Source organism: Pelmatolapia mariae, linkage group LG2, assembly GCF_036321145.2.
Source record: "Pelmatolapia mariae isolate MD_Pm_ZW linkage group LG2, Pm_UMD_F_2, whole genome shotgun sequence".
Classification (NCBI taxonomy): domain Eukaryota; kingdom Metazoa; phylum Chordata; class Actinopteri; order Cichliformes; family Cichlidae; genus Pelmatolapia; species Pelmatolapia mariae.
Genome location: NC_086228.1, coordinates 3,557,874 through 3,578,539, shown reverse-complemented (window position 1 = coordinate 3,578,539; position 20,666 = coordinate 3,557,874). Strand labels below are relative to the sequence as shown.

The window sequence follows — 20,666 nt, the reverse complement described above, 5'->3', positions numbered from 1 at the left end:
AATAAGTGATAAATCCCAGCTCTTTTGCCATAATATATATATCTCAATTTTGAATGACTGGTTGTCTATTATCCATTTCTTTGCCTGTGGATTCAAGTGTGTTTACAACCCAGAGGAGAAGATGGACCTTTAAAGAGCCCTTAATAGCCTAAGAGTTTTAGATTCAGTTAATAGAATATTTCGACCTTTTTTCCTTGTGTTTGCATTTATTCCGATACTCTTAAGGCTTTCTGTGTGAACGTGCTTTCCTGACTGTGTGAAATAGCTATTGGGCTTGCAGGAGTCTGACATATAAGGTATAATGAGGTAAGGGGATCCATCTCGCTTTCTCTACTGACACAGCAGTGTATGTGTGTGTGTGCGTGTCTATATGTGTGTGTGTGTATGTTTGTGTGTGTCATCCTGTATAACTGTGTGAAAAATAGAGACAGTGAGAGAGAAAGCCTGGAGCTTACCAAGCTTACATAGGTGTCAGACCTCACAGCTTCAGAGCAAGTGTTGACAGAGCTACACACTGATCTTATTGTTTGAACTGCACACAGTGGAGTCTGTAATGTACTCTCTTGGTGCACTCAGATAACATTTGAAAATGAAAAGCCGCGTTATGTCTTTCACCCATTAACAGAAGTATTATTATGCTGATTAAAGAATATATTGTGGATACTGTATAGTTTCTCTGAATCACATTTGTGTGACTGACAATGGCAATATCAAACTGCATTAGTATGTAATTTTGAGAAAAGATCATCTGCTGCGATTGCAGCTGAGCTTGATTCCCTGGCCTGCTTGAACTCACACCAGGCTCCGTTTATACTGCATATTAGAATCAGAATACTTTATTAATCCCAGGGGGAAGTTGATTAAATTTAGTTTAAGAGGGCAAGAATTTAAAAAATCAAGAAATAGTATTAAAAAATGGCAGGAGCAATGGCAACATGTCCATGCAGGTTAATGCACACACACACACACACACACACACACACACACATATATATATATATATATATATATATATATATATACAAGTAACTGTAACTTAAAGTGTCTTTAAAAGCTAGCATCAGTTGCATATAAAAGGCCTGTGAAGCTTAGGACTTTGTCAGAGGTTGAGAACTGCAAATGTGCTTTGAGAGAGAGGAAAACTAAACCTTAAGTAAACTCGGAATGGGAACAGTCAACACAACTTTCAAAATTGTGTTTTAATGTGTGTGTTAGTGGACCATAGCTGAGTTCAGTAAATGTTCTTTTTATGCCTTCATCAGCTTATCGCCAAGACTCAACAGGCGGTCAGCGGAGCTCTGGGCCAATCCGGTGCCAGCGATGTCGGGAAGTTTGCAAAGGTGAAGTGATACGAGTACAAGAGACCCACTTTCATGTCAAGTGTTTCACCTGCACCGGTAAGAAATGAATCAGTTATATAAAAATCACACAAACTGGAGCTGCCTTGCACAGTTCCTAAGCCTGGGTGGCCATGGTTAGAAAGAACTGGGAATTCCAGTGGTAGGCCAGAAACAAGACATCTATCTTGGTCACGTCTTCGTCTGCTGAGCACACACCCACATGCACGCTTGCAGATACTGCCTATGCATTTTTTCATCCGTCTTCTAGCGTACATGCTGAGTGCTACTATTAGTAAACGGTGGGGATTGGAATGGATCAGAGGTGCCTTGCAGGGGACTCAGGCTCCTGCTAAGGTAGCTTGTTAATTTGCTGGCAACTTAAAAGAGATTGTATGCTGTGGATTAATGAGACTAACTTAGCTTTGCAGTGGAAGAGCACCGGTGACCTCCAATAGAAACAATGGTGACATAGTCACACACCCTCTTAGTGTAGGAGTTGTGTGGAATGCCTTTCACTTTTGTAATTTGTGTTTGTCTATTGTGTAAAGCACATTTACATGGCAGCGTGCTCTATGACATGTTTTACTGCAAGGTTAATTGACATTTTGAGAACTACACACCCAGGTAAAATGTACACTAGTTATGCTGTAGACTTTGGAGGCAAAATGTATTCACACTGTGACCAACTGACATTCAAGTTGAGGGAAATTTAGGAGGTTGACAGTCTGATGAATGGGATTTGTATTTTTATTTGGCTCAGCAAAAATCAGACTGACTCATAGTTCATTTCAAATGCAAAACTGACATGTACATTTGGCAACATTTGCAGAGTGAAGGGCAAGTCTGAAAGGGGCTCGTGATAAGCAAGTGTCTGTGCATGTGTAAAATGAAAACTGGAAATGAAAGAAGCGAGGAATGCTGTTTGTCACGCTGCTGTACAGCCTTGAGCAAGCGTTCACAGAATTATGTTAAAAGTTCCACACTAAAACAAAGACAGTCAGTAAGTTGTGGGTTACTTATCAGTTCTTTGTGACATTTGAGACCAAAACTGCTACAGGACAAATGAAAAAGAAATCGCCATGCCACATCTTTTCTGTAATATGTTTGCATTGGTAGCACAAGTTGCGTAGAGGAATGGTTTATTATCGTTTAATGCTCTACAAGAGATTTAGAGCAAACGTTTTGTATATTATATTATATTATATACACCCAAATCAATCGACAGTGTGCTAAAAGAGTCTTGAGCCACGCCTCATTTCTTTATATTTTCCTTCAAAGCAGCCAAGCTTTCTTGTAAATTTTTAAAGTGGTCTTAATCAATAGTTTGTAAAGGATTTGTAAAGGTCTTTAAAAAGTTTTCTGTGGACATTGGCTACTTTTTCAATCATTCTCTGTTCAGTTATTATACCTGACCATTTTAAAAGGAATATTTTTTTTATAAAGCCCTTTAATTATGATATACAAATTATTCAAGCGCAAAAATGGCGAGGGATGAACCAGTGTTGCGTTACGCATAACAGCTTAACAAAGAAGCATTTTTTTGTATCTTTAGGCACTTTGCTAGCATCAGTCTGTTGCAAAAACACATAATTTTTCCCATTTCTTTATATGAATATCTGAAAAGTGCCAAAAATAAAGCAGTTTGACAAGCATAAAACTTTATGTTTGCACCAACAAAACGAGAACAAAAAGAGCTATTAGCTGAAAGCTTGGCAAATCTCAGCATCCTGTGCAGCATGTCCTTAAAAAAAATGAAGAAACTGCACAATTGAAGGACAAAAAAAAAGAAGTGACGGAGCTTAAAAAAAAATCAAATGAACTGTTTCTGAAAGTCATGTCCTTAAGAAACAGGAAACAAATGAGCTGATAGATGCATCTGGTCAGATTTTCATCCACCACGCAATAACATTGTGAAAGTGTACGACTGTTAAAGCGTGATTTAGGGTCCTGCAAATTTGTCTGTCGAGGGGGGTTTTTACCCATCGCAGACATGCTCCTTTGTAGTCCTCCAAAATCCTAACTGCATCCAGTCACTGCGTCCAGTGACATGGAGTTAGCCAAATGCTGATTGGTTGACAGGTATGGTGGAGGAGCTCACCAGGAATGGGAGAACTTTAGAAAAAAGATCAAAAAATACTGCATGAAAAGCACAGACAATAGTGGACACCTTTTATTGTTTTTAACACTGGTTTCCCATCAGCTCTTTGAATGTTATAGCTTCGCTCTTCTCCACGGCTGGCTGACGCACCAACAATAGCACAAGTAAGAGTGGTCCACAGACTGGTTGTACCACATACTTTGTACACTGCTTACATCTGATAACAGAGCTCTCTGCAGGTGCACGGGTTATCCCGGGACTACCAGCGGACTATGAATACACTACCCCTGCTGAACCATAAATTCGCCTTCATGCCTTCATTTTCAGCATGACAATGATCCCAAACTCACTGCCAATGCAGTAAAAGCATACCTGGATAGAAAAACCACACAATGGAGTACTGTGAGTCAGTGATTGGCTGCCCCAGAGCCCAGACCCCAACATTTTTGAAGCAGTGTGGGATAATTTTGACAGAGAATGGAACTAAAGGCAGCCGACATCCAAAAAAGAGCTTTGGAATGTCCTTCAAGAAGCCTGGAGAACTATTCCTGTAGACTACTTAAGCAAATGACAAGAAAGCTTTGCTCAGAGAGTTCAGGCTGTGCCAAAGAATAAATGCTGTCTTACCAAAAATTGAGTTTCAAGCTCATTAGAATTGTGCAAACTCTGCCACTGTAAACATTATTCAGTGCAAATGAATTTTTAAAAAATGAAAAAACAAAAAAACAGAAAAAATATTATTTCTTTTTTTTTTTTCATTTCCTGTTTTTTTGTGAGACAGGACAACTGTCTTTTTCTTTTTTTTTAACACCCTGACAACTTTTTTACATAAGGAAACGTCCTGAGTAGTAGGGCTGGGCCATATCATACCGTTCACGGTAATACCGGTAAAATGTTGGGCAACGATAAGAAAATTAAATATCGCGATAGAATATGGGTAAAACGCGCATGCGCAGTGCCTTTGTTTTCATACGCACATGGCAGAAAAAGCATGGCGGCGACGGAGAATGAGAAGGGTGAAAGCGGATCGTTGAATGAAACAGATGAACCAGAATTGGTTTGTAAAAATGCTGCAACTTCAGTGGTGTGGAACTGGTTTAGCTTTCGTCCGTCAGATACACAACAAAGCACTATTTTTGGTAGAGCATGCTAGCAGGCCGTCGTTATTACCGTGTTTTTTGGAAAATACGGCACACTTAAAATCAATCCTTTGATTTTTCTGAAAATCGACAGTGCCCCTTATAATCCCGTGTGCCTTATGTATGAAATCTGGTTGTGTACTGACCTCGAAACGATTTTATGTGGTACACGGCGCTCAAAAATCTGTCAAATATTTTAGTACAACTTTGCTAAGCTACGAACCCGCACAGCTTGATGGATTGTCGGAGCATTACGGCTATCGTAGGCAGGAGCCTGGCGGAGTGATACGTACTGTGCTTCAACATAATATTACCGTATTGTGTGTGTCTAACCTCTTTTTAAGTTTTGTGGATATTATACATGGTTATGCTGAGGATATGTCGACCAATTTCCTCTGGAAATGCCTTTTGGTTAAACTGTCAGCAAGGAATTTGCATTTGCACTGTTAAATTTTTATATAACTTTAATGCACATAAAAAACAGCTGCTTGTTTAAGTGAAAATACATTGATGGGTTTTTTTTGCACTAATAAAGTTATTGAGTTGTAAAGTATTTTGTCTAGTGTCAATTATATCGTCAGTTATATCGTTATCGCAAATTTTCAAATGTATATCATGATAAATATTTTTGGTCATATCGCCCTGCTCTACTGAGTAGTCTTTAGATAATCTTGAAGCAATGCTGGGTAAGTTGGGTTTGTTATTCTCTGCACTACAGTGCTGTGCAGCTCCCAGACGTTCTACAGTTGATAAACTCACAGAAGGCTATTCTTCTGAGGATTGTTGTTACATCTAGCTGTCACACATGTAAAAAAAAAAAAAAAGCTTATTGTGCACACATGCAGTCGTGTTTATAAGCACGCACGTCTACTGTATACATGTGTGCACGCTCACTGTGGTTGTGTGGGGTTGCTGTGGTAACGATGTGAAGGGGCACCCGGGCCCTGGTTGGTGGATATTCTCAGCATCTCTATGGTCCTATTAACCAATCGAAAGGCTCTGTTCTGTGCCCCAGAGAAAAAGGGGGGCAGAGCACCGAAACCGAGCAGAAAAGAGAAAAAGAGGGGGGATGGGGGGTCGTTTGTGTCGCCTAAACATTACATCATCACTTGAGTATAATGCCAGTCTGATTCTCACTTTCTTTTCTTCCTCTTCCTCACACTCGTAGCAGCGCGATGCTAATGGAAAGCTGTCACTGATCACATCATCTTAGCCTACACCTATCTGACAAATCTCTCCCCTCGTGTTCCAGACAGTTCTCCTGCTCCCATGAGGCAATGGGGGACTATTGTGTGGCCAGGCTCTGACACAAACCTGCCCATAATATGCTCTCCCGTATGGACTTCTGCACACCCAGCAGTTTTCTAAAGCTTTTATTGTTCAGTGTGTAAATCCCCCTCACACACAAACATGTTCCATGTTCCGTTGAACTTCGCAAACTCCATCTTTCCCCTTTTGTCTGCGTTGACAGTCGCTGCTTTTAGTTTGTTCTCTGTATATTTTTCGAAAGCGTAAAAATGTCCTGAATGCATTGGTAGGATTTTTCCCGTGTCTGTCCATCTCTGTCATGTTTTTTTCTGATTCTTCTTCTCTCTCTCTCTTTTGCTTTCTCCATCTTTTTCTTTTTCCTCATGACAGTCACCCAAGCATGAAATCAATTTCTCATCTCGGGCAGGATGACATTGGCAAGCGGTGTGTGCAATTTGGAGGCTAATGGCTAAACTGTATTATGCCAACACACCGTAATGAAAATTCACTGCCCGGCAGCCAATATCTTTATCTATCACTCCTGGTTATGAACTTTGAGACCGGGGTGTGTTTCATCATTTGATTTTGCTCTTTCCTGGCCTTTTTTTTTTTTCTCTTTTTAAAAAATCAGAATGAGTGCGCAGGTTATTGACCTTGACCATTTCCTTCATCTCCACTGTGAAACTATGACATAAAATCTCCCTCCTGTTTTCCTACTTCTCCTTTTCTGTCTGTATTCCATCCAGCCTCCTTTTCTCCTCAAAAGGGCTGACTATGCCCCACTGAATAGCTTCTGATCGTTCAGTCTTAAAAAGTCTGACACTCTCAGTTACTGTCACCCACATTCTCTTAGCATGTAAAAACACATATAGACATACAGCCACATCATTGATCATTTCATTCTCCCTCTATCTTTGCCCACACTTATGAACCTTCTGCATGCTACATTACCATAATTCATCTCTCATGCATTAGTTAGAGGAGGAACAGATCACTAATCATCTCATTTGAACCCATTATACCGCAGCTGATTACGGCATGAAAAAGCAGCCACGCAATCAGCTGGAAAATATCAAGAAAAAAAACGAAGAAGAAGTCTGGAAAACACTGAAGACAGAAGCCAGGTCACAGAATGATTAAACAGCTCCTGAATACATGCATCCTGTAGCGCTTGTCAGCAGCTGGCTATAGTGTGTGACGATGGAGTGTTCTATTACTGCTATATGGGCTGACTAGTGCATACTGGTTCAGTGACATAGTGACCACATTTACCCAAAGCATAATTGGCACTCTTAGATTCCAGCAAAAACAGAGGGAGCCTGTCAGTGTCACAAGCATAAGGCTAACTCAAACATAAATCAAGGTGCTTGCTTCCTATGCAGCCAGCTCACAGACTAACAAAGAACACAGACACAGAGAAGCAAATATCCAAACAGAGCAGGAGACAGATGCAAACTCAGACACGTTTGCACATAAACTGCAAACCTGCTCCCGGTAGTTATTTATTTTCTGAGACAAAGCAGATTTCTCTCATAAAACAGCGCTGAGGGGAATAGAAGATTTATTCAGACAGGTCAGATAAATACTTGACTGCTCTTCTAATGCACCCTTTCTGGCTGATATTCTCACCGGGGCTTTTATAAAGCAGCAGCATCTTTGGCTCTTTCTCTGCAGATCTGTCTCAGTCAATCCAGCCTCCCTTTGGATGCCATCAGCCCCCATCATAATAACATCAGCCTACTGTACTGTACTGCCACTGCTCTCTGAAGGCAAGGGGAGAGACTGTAATGGAGAGAAGTACAGTGGGAAGTAGAATATAAAAAAAACAAAGAGAGAAATAAAGAGAAAAACAAAGACAGCAAGGTTATGATGAGAAACAGAGAGACAGACACAGAAAAAGCAAAAAAAAAAAAACACAAAAAAAACGAGGGGGTTACAGGAAAGGGGAGCTTCCTGTAGCTATAGCAACCGCTGGTACGCCGGTCCAATCACCACGCCAATGCATGGTTGCTAGGGAGAGAATCCGGCGGAGGGAGAAGGGAGTGTGGCAGGAAGTGGCGCTTTTCCCTGACGACTCTGGATTTGGTTTAGATGGCAGGGATTATACCTCTGTTCGTTTCTCCCAAAGTGTATTGGTCCTGAGGGCTTTCACATACTGAGAACCTTTTTGTTTCCTCTAGGTGTGTCTGTGTGTGCTTGCTTGGAACAGTGAGGTGCAGCTTCCTAGGTGTGCAAGTGTCTTCTTCAGAGAAGGAGTCTTTTCTTGATTGTAAAGAAGAAGCCGTGTTAGACAAGCGCATTCGGATTTACCGACAACTGGAGCATGTTTAGGGCTTATTTCAAAGCGTCATCTGTAGCCGTCTGGCTGTCTCTGTGTGTCTGTGATCTCGTTCATGTCTTGTTTTCCCTTCCCCTCAGAATCTCTCATCAGCTCTCTTAGGGTTAAAAGCTGAAGGCCTCAGCAGCAGGGCTGGTCTGCTGGTATGAAGAGACTCCACTGGGCAACCATCTGTCTCCATCAACTACAGCAGCCAAATATGAGGGAAACCCTGCCACTCATGCATGCTTTCTCTCTGCTTTAGCCTTTAGCTGTCCACCCGCCTCCTCCTTCTCTTGCCCTTTCCTATAAAAACATCTCCGTCTGTCTTCTATTGCCGTTTTCCTTTAGATGTGCTTGAAGCAGAGCTCAAGGGATGGCAGCACTGTCCAGTTGGTCCAGACAAAAATATCCCAAAAACTACTGGATGGTTGAACCTTACTACATCTCTTGATATGGATCAGAAGTTTAGTTATTTACTGAATTCACCTGATTAATTGTCACAAATTTGGTATTGATCTACAAATTCTTCATAGACAATGAATTCATGCTTTCATCAGTTCACATGTTTGGTTTGCCCCAATAATTTTCATCAAGAACTTGTATGCATATTGCTAAGTAGTGAGCTTTAGCATGCTAATACATTAAACTAAACTGCATGCACTGTAAAAAATATGTGCAAAAGCTCAACCTGCATTACCTGCATATCAACTGTACCCCTGTTAAGAGTATTGAGATTGAAGCGCAGTGCCTCACAGAGCTGCTAGTGTGCCTTTTGTCTGTCTCCTCTTCCTGTTTGTCTGACCCCTTCTTCCACCGCCCCACGATTTGGCACAACTTGAGAAAACGCATTATTTACTCTTGAAGTGTTCCCTCCTGTCAGAGAGCCTCAGATCCGGGGGGACAGGGAGAGGGCAGCGAGGGCCCCATGTTGGTACCACAGATGTGCGTCTGAAGTTCTTTCTCTAATGAAACTTGTCACTGCCCCACTACTAAATGTCCCTTTGCTAAACTATCTGTGACTGCCTGTATTTTCCCGCAAAAGGCTGAGAAATTAGCACAATGCTGACAGCAATTAAAATGTGCCGCAAGGCTACTTTACGATACTGCAAAAGCATGTCGATTCACTTAATAGCACATTATGAAAACCTAAGTGTGGCGTAATAAGCAGTGGGAAAAAGTTACAGTGACAGACAGAGCAAGGGAAGGAACACTGTAAAAAAGAAAAGGCGAGGTTGCGTTGAGGTACAGCTCTGTAGTGGTGAGAAGAGAGGGTGCAAATTGAGATAAAGCGGAGACCTTGTGCTCAGAGCCACAAAAATTTGGAAGCAGTCTTGAAACGGAAAGGCACAGACAGAGAAGGGGAGAAATGGGGGTGGGGGGGTTGTCGGACTATTTTGGAGTTCCGTTCTGGGCTGACTTTCAGAAGGGAATATTAATTGCGTCTGTTGGCTGGAGATAAATACTCAATCAGGCAGACCCCCCGTGGATGCCTAATCAGTGCTGTTATAATGACCACAGCTGCAGACACCAGCCTACATGTTAACCTCTAATAAGGAGACTTATGATCTCTAGATGCTTCCTGCACAGCCCCAGAATGAAATACATCAAGAAGACGAGCGTCATCTTTTTGTTTCCCTCATTAGCATGTCATTCAGGGAGGGAGCATAAAACAAGCAAATAAATGAAATTAAGCGTTTGATCTAATTTGGTTCTGCAAAGCTCGTCTTTATTTAGGCATTTAAGTGACAATAAATCTCCACGTCTCCACGGAATAATACACATTTCTTACACAAACAAACAAAATAGTCTTTTTATTGACTTTTGAGTTTTGCACATCGATGTGGGATGTGTGCAGTAAAAATCCCCACGGTCTATTCAGAGGATATTAAAGCAGACCAGAAAAGTTTTCAGTCTGTTGTGCTGGGCTCTTGTTTTTATGGGTGTGTGCCCGCACCCATGTGGTGCTGGTTGTGTGGCTCTAACCAAAATCTTTCTTCTTAGAGCCAAGCTGGGCCACAACTGTGCAGCAGCAGCAGAGACACCGGATTCAGTCCCAACTCCACCCACTGTGCTGGCACCTAAAATTCTGAGGGATGAGCTTAGAAAATATGCTTGATGGTCACGGTTGAATTGGGAGCACTTGGAAAGTAGAAGGACTCCTTCTGAGTAGGCTTGTAAAAGTGGAAAGCTTTTTAGGAAAGTGTTATGAATGGCACTTTTTTTCAAATATCAAAAAAGTGCAATTTTCTTTTGGTTACTCACTCAGGTGCACATTACAAAGTGATTACCCTGTTAAAGCAAACAAGCAATACTTGTAGTTTGATCTGATGTAATGATTGATTCGTAGTAATAGGCATGTTTGTAGTTACAGAAATATCGTGGAAAGTCTTTAAATCCAATAAAAAGAGTAGCTACAGGTTAATAAGCTACAAAAATTCTCATTTCATCATTAATGTCTGCTAAAAGTTGTTTGTTTAGGTTAGAACTATATAAATCAGAACATGGTATAATCCTTTATGTCACAATTACAGTAAAAGAGAACCTGGCTACAGATCATCAGATTATGAAAGACGAGGTTTGGTATTTACAGCTCCCCGTTCAACTAAAGCTTCTCCGAATGAGCTGCCACCAGTACCACCACCACCTCATCACTCAAACTGGGACCTAGCTGTCTCTAGGGCAACTGTGGAAGGTTTATGTCCTCCTGGCAACTGGGTAAGGGGGGGACGTCCTTTGCAATGCAACCGGCTTATCGCCTGAAGAAAACAGCGCGATAAGCCAACAGGTGAACCACACATCTCTCCCGTCCAATCCAGGCTGAGCTGATCAATTGAGCTGGCTGTGATTCGATCCAGCATCCATATGCTAATGTATACAGTGCATTAGGCTAATTGAGCAGATTTCACTTATTTAGAAATCAATCTGGGCCGAGACTGAAAAGCAAATCATTTTGAGAGCGAGGGTGGAGAGACTGAGGAAAAGGAAAAGAGAGAGGCAAGCGAGAACCAGACGAAATGAAACCAGTCATTGACTTCAGTTTAGTTTGAGAAGATGAAAACATTGTTTTTATTAAGTGAATGGCATTTCAAGACACAATGATTTTTATTTTTTTTTCCATGGTGAAAACATTAATAGATGTGGAAATATTTACCCTCTCATTCCCTTTTTTCTGTAAAGGAACTGGATAGCCTGTGATTTGGGTTTCTGGTAAGAGCCTTAGTAAGTCTGGCTCAAAATGCAGTCGAGGCACTTTTTGAAGCTATGTGCCATTGTTCAGTGGTTCTGGAAATGTGGTTGGCGCAGGCACACACACACATTTATATAAACAAGCTATTTTATATCTGAGAGCTGTGGATCTCCTTATGGATCTTCTTATGCTCCTCTACTGCAAATCTGCACCCACTTTTCCTCAATGCCAATGACCTGTCAAAATGATAAAGATCTGCTGTGATCGCGTCTCAGTGTGCACGCTGTCCAGTTCTGTCATGCTATCTCTGCATATGCAGTGTGCCACCTCATCGGGGATGGATTTATGTGTCTCCATCCTCCTGAGGGAGATTGTTTTGTTTTTAAGTGAGGGCCCATTGATCTTTTATTACACCATTAAGTCAATGTGCTCCACTCATAAACAGCTTGAGATTAAATGAGCCCCTTTGAAGGGTTTATGTGTATGTCTGCGTGTCTGTGAACTCTCAGCCTGCCAACAAAAATTGAAAACTGGGCGGCTGTAGGGAGCCAAGTACTGCCTAGAGCAGCAGCTCAGTCTCTGTAGTATGTGGCCAGTATAAATCCATTTATTATCAGTAAGTTATTGGTATTGAAGGTGATTCATTCCACCGTAAGAAGAGTGATGCCTTGGTAAATTAAGATATTTATTTACTGTGGCAGTCATTTAGCAGCAGTTAACCTGATACTGTTAACCTACTGATTTTCCCTAAAGCTTATATTTCCTTTACATATGATGATGATAGTCAGTGGTTTGGCTTCAGTGTAGAAACACAGGAGAATTTCTCATGCATCCAGAATTTCACAAAATAACATCATGGCATTCATATTTCAATCCATTATTATTTTTTTTACAGTTATTGAGGTCAGGGTCGTGGTGGGAGGCTGTAGCTTATTCCAGCTGTCATAGGACAAAGGGTACATCTTGGGTAGGCCACTGCTCCATCATCGGTTGATTAAAACATCTGAGTGAAAATTAAACACACACAGAAACACACACACTGGAGTTCAAATTTAGAAACATGGGAGGCAAATGCTGGATGTGTTTCTAACTCACTGACCATTGCTTGCAAGACCTCCTGCTTCACCAGGGACATGTGATGTATTTCTGCACAGAATCTGCTCTGGTCCAACAACACCATAAGTTCACCTGTCTTTTTGAGGTCATTTATGCAAGAGTCTCTGTGTTCAGCAGGTGATGTTTCCACATGGAACAAGCACCATAACACTATCATGTCAAAAAGAGTTTATTAATACTTACCAGCTCAGACCTACTGGTTATGGTGTTGATATAGTTTTTAATACATAATTTCCTGACGTCATAAACACTGAATATTCTGTCTAGGTGTAGTGATAATTTAACAGTCACTTATCGTCCTGGAGGATGGGCTTTGTTTATTTTCTAACTGCTGCCATATGTTATTAGCTACTTTCACGGGACTCTATGCACTCCTGTGAAAATTAACTACACGTCATGATTTAGTATCTTGTAGAACCACCTTTAGCACTTGGAATAATTCTTGTTTTGGAGGAATTTTGGCCCCCTCTTCTTCACAACAATGCTTCAGTTCATTGAGGTTTGCAGTTGTTTGTTTATGCACTTTTAAAGTCCCACCACAGCATTGAGGTCTAGACTTTGACTGTGCCACTGCAGCACCTTGTTTCTTTCATTTTCAGGTGGTCTGTTGTAGATTTTCTGCTGTGCTTGGGAATCACTGTCCTGTTGCATGATCCAGTTTCAGTAAAGCTTCAGCTATAGGACAGATGGCCTCACATTTGAGAATACTTTGGCATAAAGAGGAGTTCATGATTAGCTCCGTAACTGCTGTGTGTCCAGGTCCTATGGCTAATTGTACTGTCATGAAACTTAAGATCTAAAATGCTAACTGAGGTCTGTAAAGTCTGAGATGTAGCGCTTTTGTTTTTTGCAGTTTCACTGAGCATTGCAAAGCCTGACCTCTCGGTGAATTTTCTAGGGATGTTTGTTTTTAATAATCTTCCTGGGAAGATTTAGGGATTGTGTTAAGACACATCTGAATGCTCCTAAACAGCAAACTGTCACAACTTCTGGTTTCATAGAGGAGGTCACACTTGATGATGATCACCTATTCAAGTGCATTTAGGAGCATCTGGTGATACTTAACCTCTTGAGGCCTGTAGAAGCAGTAATGGTGTACTTAATTTTTCCTTTATGCACAGAACTGCATAAAGTCCTCTTCCACTTTCTTTTTCACATGACTGTAAAGGTCTGAGATATAGAAAAACACAGATTGTACGCTGAGTCTCTGAGTCAGAAATAATCAATTGTTATGAATAATGAATTAAGTTACCACTCCTTTGCCATGTGCATATAAGCACACAACTCACCTGCTTTGGGGATACACATATGGATTCTGTAAGGGAGCCTATAAAGCAGCAAGGAAAGACTTCTACAAACAGCCTGAAGCAAGAAATTCAGCTAGAATTAAATTATGGTTTGTGACATTACCAACCTTAAACATGCAAACTGACGTTTTGAGTTCAGTCTGATGTGTATGGACATGTGTTCACACTGAAATGTGGGGAAAAAACATCAGGTTTCGATTCAGATTTTGTTTTGAATGTAGAAAAAAGACCCCTATTTGATATTAGACCAATGTTTAGTGAGAAGTGTTTAGATAAGAATGATGGCTGGCTCCATCTGAAGCTTTGCCATCTGAACTGTTACAGTGGTTGCTGCTATGTTACATGATAATTGTATACTATACAGAAGTCTAATTACAGTGCCTGTGTCAGCAAATGAGTAATTACTGGGTCAAAGCTATAATGCCAAAAGAGAGGGTGAAGTTCAGCATTGGCAAAGGTTTAAATACTCTTTATGTTGGTTTCAAGAATTTCTCATTTGGCTAAAACAATTTAAAAAAAAACCCGAAATGTTTATACAAGTACCTCTCTAATGACCTTCATTAGTGCAATATATATCAGGTAATAATAGTTTTTTCAGTCAGAGGTTCCAGTAATTGTCAGCTTTTCCTGTTGGTTAACCGCATAGGAAGAAACTAGAGACCACGCCGGCCGCTGATCTGTGAAAACGCCTCTTGGCTATATTGTTACACCCACTGGAATTCCCTCTCAGTTACACAGCAAAGGGCTGTAGCACGTACTGTCTGCTTAGGATCCACAATATATAGAAACACATACACAAACTGAGCACTTACCTTGTGCATACACAGCAAGAAATGTTGATGTCTTCTCCAGTGAAATGTAATGAGACCGTAGTGGATGTCCTGATGATGTTGGGATTTTGTGGTTTGCTGTTTTGTCTCCTTCTTCACATTGTTTAGCACAAAATGACTTTTCCACTGATTATATAATTATATTCCCATCACTGCAAATTGGCTCACCACTGTCTGGAACTGAATAACTTCCCTAGCAGCCATGTGTGAAGACAAACAGACACACACAGCACAACCAAGCACACGTATACACACACAAACAGGTAAAAAAGAAGGGCGCTCAGACTGAATGAAAAAAGTGCTGACTGAAAAAAACATGTTTTGGTAGAGGAACAAAACAGAGAAAAAGAGCAGATGACAGATAAAGAAAAATGTGTTCTCTTAAAGCAGAAAACCAAAAATAGAATTAAAAACAGACATATAGAATTCTGTTTTGTATGCCTTACTGTTTCCAATGTCCCACTTTTCCTGTCTCTCACCATTCTGTCCACAGTGTGTAACTGTGATTTAGCACAATCTGGCTTCTTCCAGAAGAAGGGCGAATACATCTGTACGGCAGACTATCAGCGTTTGTATGGTACACGCTGTGACCGCTGTGACACCTTCATCACGGGAGAAGTGGTCTCTGCTCTGGGACGCACGTACCACCCCAAGTGCTTTGTCTGCAGTGTTTGCAGGTATGTATATTCCTTCTCAAAACACACACATAATACTATATACAAGTATGTATTCTGATGATGTTTATGTGCACCCGAAAGACTAAAGAAGAGCGCAAGAACTTTATTCTGAAATATTAATTTTAGCTCAAGCGATCGATGACTTCCAGTCTGTCCGTCCATCTGGCCACAGTTCACAACAAGTCATAACAATTGCTAGTCATCCTACAGTACTAGTCAGAATTTAATCTGACCTTTAAGAAGCCTTCACCCACAGTTTGCCCAAGGTCAAGGTCACTTTCATCATTTGCACACAATTTGTCACTCCCCCTAGAGTATTAGTCTATTTTTGGCAAAACATGCACACAGTGATCACCTAATGGCCCTTCACCCAAATTGTGCTCTAGGTTGTGCTGTAGTTATCTTGAGAAATGTATATTATATTATATTATATTATATTATATTATATTATATTATATTATATTTGGCCACTTTGGAAGATTTAAAGATGATACAGAGTCTCTTTTTGCTCTGCTTTGGTTTCCACCGATTCAAAATGACATAACAATGTCTGGCTCATTACCAGCAAAATGCTGTGCTCATCTGCTAGCCAATGTTAACCAGTTATTGCAAAGCAGAAAATGTATTATCACTTATGTGGATATTTTCCATTGACTTTATTGCGTAACATTTTATTTGATTGTATTTGATGGCTTGGGCCCCAGGAAGACTACCAACCACTGTTGTGGAAGCTAATGGAGTTCCTTATAAATAAACAAACAAATAAACAAACTTCATGTGAATAAAAGTTGCCTATGCAACAGTTACCTTAGTTATTTTTGATTAGCTTGGAATTGGATATGTATGATTATAACAAATAAACAGTATAATATTGTTATTGGTAGCTACTATTTGCAGCATGCACTCAGCATGCTGCTTTATTTATTGCACAAAAGATATGTGAGACCTGCCGGTTGACTTCTGTAGAGTATCTGTGCTTTTCTCAGTCTATTCTGTGAGACTTCATTAGTAATTTGTTAGAGAACAGCATGATAGAGGCGACGGGAAATAGCAAACAGATTGTGGAGGCACTGAATAAGAAACGCATGACTGTTTTTTACTTTTCAGCTATGAGTCACTATTTTCAGCCTCAAGACCTGAAGTGACGCAGCAAAAGTTGCATCTTTAAAAACAAGAATTGGCTAATTGACTGACTTTTTTTCATGGAGGATTTAATAATTAACTTATGATTCATCTTCTGAATGTCAGCAAATGCGTGATTGGAAAGCTCAAGTGTAGGAAAGATAGAAAACTGACCTGGTGTATCGCGCTTTTAGGTTTAGTAAAAGTAGGTCATCTCTCCTATGAACTCCATCAGTGTTCATGTTAAGCTCCTTCAGAATGAAATCTCAGCATCAATGTTGGCTCCTTTCTTTATTTTATTTAACCGTGTCCCTCTCTTTCGCTTCAGAGCATGCTGTATATATGGGATAACCTGTCTCTCATTTGCACCCCCTCACTTGCTGACTGGTTTTTAATGTGTTGTTTACATTATAAGGATCTTTACTAACAGTATCCAGAGTAAATCATATTGTAGTGGTTTACACATTCCCCTAACAAGCGAAAGATCCCTGCTTTGATCCTGGGAGAAGACACAAATCCCTTGCGGGGTTGCGTTCGGAAGGGCATCAGGGCGTAAAAAATCTGACAAATCAAACATGCAGAGTTACCTGCTGTGGCGCCTCCTTGTGAATAAGCGAGCAGCCTTTTAGCTTACTTATAGTATCGTCTTCCAGTAGAGTAGAGATTGTTGTCGGGTATCTGCTTGACATTGCCTGATAAACACACATTCTGACCCAGCAGCTGTGGGCAAAAAACAAAAAACAAACCCCCCCTCCAAAAAAACTGAAATGATACCAGCAGGACAGAGACAGGCAGTGGAGCAGCGCTGCAGTGACAGGGATGTGTGTGTATGTGTTGTCAGTGTATGTGGAGTAAACTAGAAGAGACAGCAAGAAGCCAAAGGGTGAATCTCTTCTTTCGTGCTCCGTCTGCCCCCTGTCACATTGCTGACTGTTCCATCTTGTACGTCCTTTCTTCCCCTCATCTTTCACTCCTGTCTTCCTTCTGGACGCACCTCCTTTGCTCTTGCTTCGTCTTCGTCATTCGCATTATTCACAAATAATAATCTTTGCGCTCTTTAATCATCAGCCACATCGCCCTCTCTAACTTTGTGTCCTCATCATTATTCCACTTTGACTTCTTTGTCATCACTGCTTCAGCTTTAATGGAGTCCGAATGCAAGTTTCACTTTTACACGTGAGCGTTTTTTTAACGCAGTGGTGATCAAAGCAAGAGGACATACCCCTAAAGCCAGAAATAGCTTTACTTTTTTGGCCAGTTAAGAAAAAGAAAGCATTAAATATGTAAACAGAGTAAATTTTTAAAGCGCTGCAAAGGGCTGACAAGGCAAGAGTGTCTTGAGGGAGTGAGAGCAACACACAGGTAAAGACAAGGTCAGAAATGCACAGAGATGCTTTTCTGCACCATCACAGCATTTCTGGTGCTTCGTTCTGCTGAACTGTACAATGTGAATGCTATGTTCAGACATGTAGAAGAGATTTAGTCTGTCGTGCTTGGAGCTGGACACAAATATTCGCATGGACACATGTCTGAGTTTTAAAATGTGCGGTTAACCACTGGACCAGCCGAAGAGTGACATTCAAAATAAAGCCTTAGTGAAATCACTTTCCAGCAGCTTTTGTTTACCATAGCTTTTCTTGCATAATTTGTGTATCTGCAGCTCAGCTCTCAGGATTGGATGGTGCCCTTTTGTGAATAAAATAAATGCACAGGAGGAGCAAGTCTCGAATATGGTGTTAGCAAAGACACACAGAGAGAGAAGACTTTATACATGCTCTGAGCACCTTTAAGTGACTACATGGATGTGCTGCACTCATGTGTGCTGACTGGGGGCTCTACTGGAGACTCAAGCCTCCCTCTGGGTCTTGGCTCCGGCTCCAGGGCTCGGTGGGGGAGTAAAAGGATTACTGCCATCTATGTTTTTTACACAGCCTTCTCTAAGCCTTTTAGCTCCCCATTCATTCTCATATCATCCCTGGTCATAAGGAAATCAATCTGTCTCCTTGGAAAGGAGAGGAAAGCGAGTCAAAACAGTGCATCGTGATGTGGCAAATTTGATTTCATTGGTGTTGCCTGGTTGTCATATTCTCCGCCTGTCAGCAGGCGCATGTTTTTGCTCTTCTTTATTTCTTCTTTCTTTCTTTGAAGCCTTGAAAACGGTGACCTGGTGGCGTCAGCTGTGTAGGGAGGGCAAGCTGGATGGCTAGACTGAGAGAGCAATAGGCAATTAAAATTAGTATGCGCTCCACGAAGTCTCCCTAATAAGTTTTTATTCTCACTGAGAGAGCCAGTTTTCCTTTCAGAAGCCTGTCGCATTATCGCCTCTTTAATCACAGAGCAGCCAGGTGCTCCTGTAACAATCAGCATCCTATTAACCCGTCATCACAACAGTTTGCAAATGTATTTTCAGTTTCACAGAGGATGTCGGACCGCATTCAGCTTGTGTCAGCAGGATTATGGCCTGTCTGTCACCGAATCATGTCTCTGCCAGCACCCATTTGTTATTTCAATGAATACAGTAGACTTGGATGTAAACACAGAATTACTGCAGGCGTTTTAACGCCCATTGTGCTCCGCTTTCTAATTCTCTTGTCTGTCTTTTTTTTTTGCCTCCTCAGTAAACCCTTTCCAATCGGAGACAGGGTGACGTTCAGTGGAAAGGACTGCGTGTGCCAGCAGTGCTCCCACACACTTGTCAAGTCAAATGAACCGATCAAGATCCACGGGCCCAGCCGTAAGTCCAGCGCCCACCTCGCTCTGTCCGTTCTGTTTAGGGCCACCAGGCGCTACGGTGCGCTAAAGCTAATGCGACATGTCCATGAAGCCTACTTTGCTCATTTAGCTAATCATGTGTCTGTCAAATCAGTGGAGTGACCTGTCGCATTGATCTGCCAGCTGAGAATTATGCAACACAAACAGACACATACTCCACTTCTGCCAATTTCAAACATACAGGGTTAGCAGTTTTGTTCACTGCATGCTCACATTTATATCATATAGTTGTTTATTAACAGAAATCATGAGCCTGCTACCATGTGTGTTACTAGATCTTTGACTGCATATAAAAAAATGAATCTAGCCATAGTGATGTTGGGTTTGTGACTGTTTTAAAGACTCATTAAGTCAATGTCAAAGTGCTTTAATCTCACATTCTATCTGAAGGGCACCAGATGGCGATAGCTATAACTACAAAAAGACTTCCAGTCCTATTGAAGTGTGTCTTGACCTTTGTGAACAAGCTCTTGCTGAGTCAGTCACTCATTTCGAGTCAGATTGAATAAAAAAATGTGGTCTGTTTTTTAATCTCAGTCATACTGTGTTTTAACATTTAGGATTATCTGTGGTAGGAAACCACTAATGGCTAATGGTTTGTCAATCATAAATCATTGGTCACTGAGCAAGCAGTTAGACCAAGATGGCAATGGTGTTAACGCTCATCTAGATGCTTCATAACAGAACTTTCGAAACCAACAGGTGATGTCACCTGCATCCATCTTATTTTACAGTCTATGATAAAACGTGAGGATGAATGACAGGAAGTAGAGACTAAAACTTTTTTAGGATGGTTGGTTTATTCCTGGTACCAGATATGGATGATCTACATGCAGTAGCAGAGAGGAGGCGGTGTTTAAGCTCTGTCTTGGAAGTCTCCCACAGTCTGCACAGTCATCCTGCTGGCAAGAGTAGCCCACTCAGAAAAAAGTCCTAATAATGACAGAATACTTCAGCGAAGGTCACAGAGAGCTCTTCCTTCCTCAGTTCATTCAGATATGCGTAATTCCTCCTTCTGCAAATCCTCCGCAACTGTTATGCAGGAATTTCCCAGAGGGATTATTAGTAAAGTTATTTTTCTCCTTCTCGTTATTTAAAATGACAAATTACTATGATACAGCAGCAGGATAGTGACTGATAGTGAATGATTTGTTAAGCATAGCATACAGACAGCAGTCTGCTGCTCAGTGGCTGTGCAGTAACAACAGATGGCGTATAGGCAGTGAACAACAGTCCTCCCCAAATTGCTCCATTCAGGAGAATAAAATTCAAACAGCTCCCCAGGTACATGTTCATCACTCTGTCTTATGAGGATGCAGTGTGTGTGGACGGAACAGGGCACACACACTAATGCACTGCCTCATTTTGCATAACGATCGGGATATTTAAGAAGGTAAATAAACGCTTAGTGTGCAGAATTCTTAGGGGGAAAAAAGAAAAAAAAACAGAGCTAAGTAATTATTAAAGTTTTCTCATGCATACACCAGTGGAAGCAAAATATAAAGAAATG

General features: G+C 41.1%; 1 protein-coding gene across 6 annotated transcripts in view; it reads left to right on the top strand.

The window, feature by feature from the left end:
* The window catches only part of ablim3 (actin binding LIM protein family, member 3), a 45,823-nt gene that overhangs the window by 8,102 nt on the left and 17,055 nt on the right, over positions 1 to 20,666 (top strand). For 5 of the 6 annotated variants that reach the window (XR_010573380.1, XR_010095338.2, XR_010573379.1 and 2 more), the window contains exons 2-4: positions 1,263 to 1,397; positions 15,079 to 15,262; positions 19,003 to 19,118. Coding sequence is in view for 2 of the 6 variants with exons in the window: in XM_063490444.1 (XP_063346514.1) it covers positions 1,263 to 1,397; positions 15,079 to 15,262; positions 19,003 to 19,118 (435 nt within the window). In the remaining 4 variants the exon portion in view is untranslated. Of the gene's footprint in view, positions 1 to 1,249; positions 1,398 to 15,078; positions 15,263 to 19,002; positions 19,119 to 20,666 lie in introns of those variants that run through there. The other variant, XM_063490434.1, reaches the window with a different exon arrangement.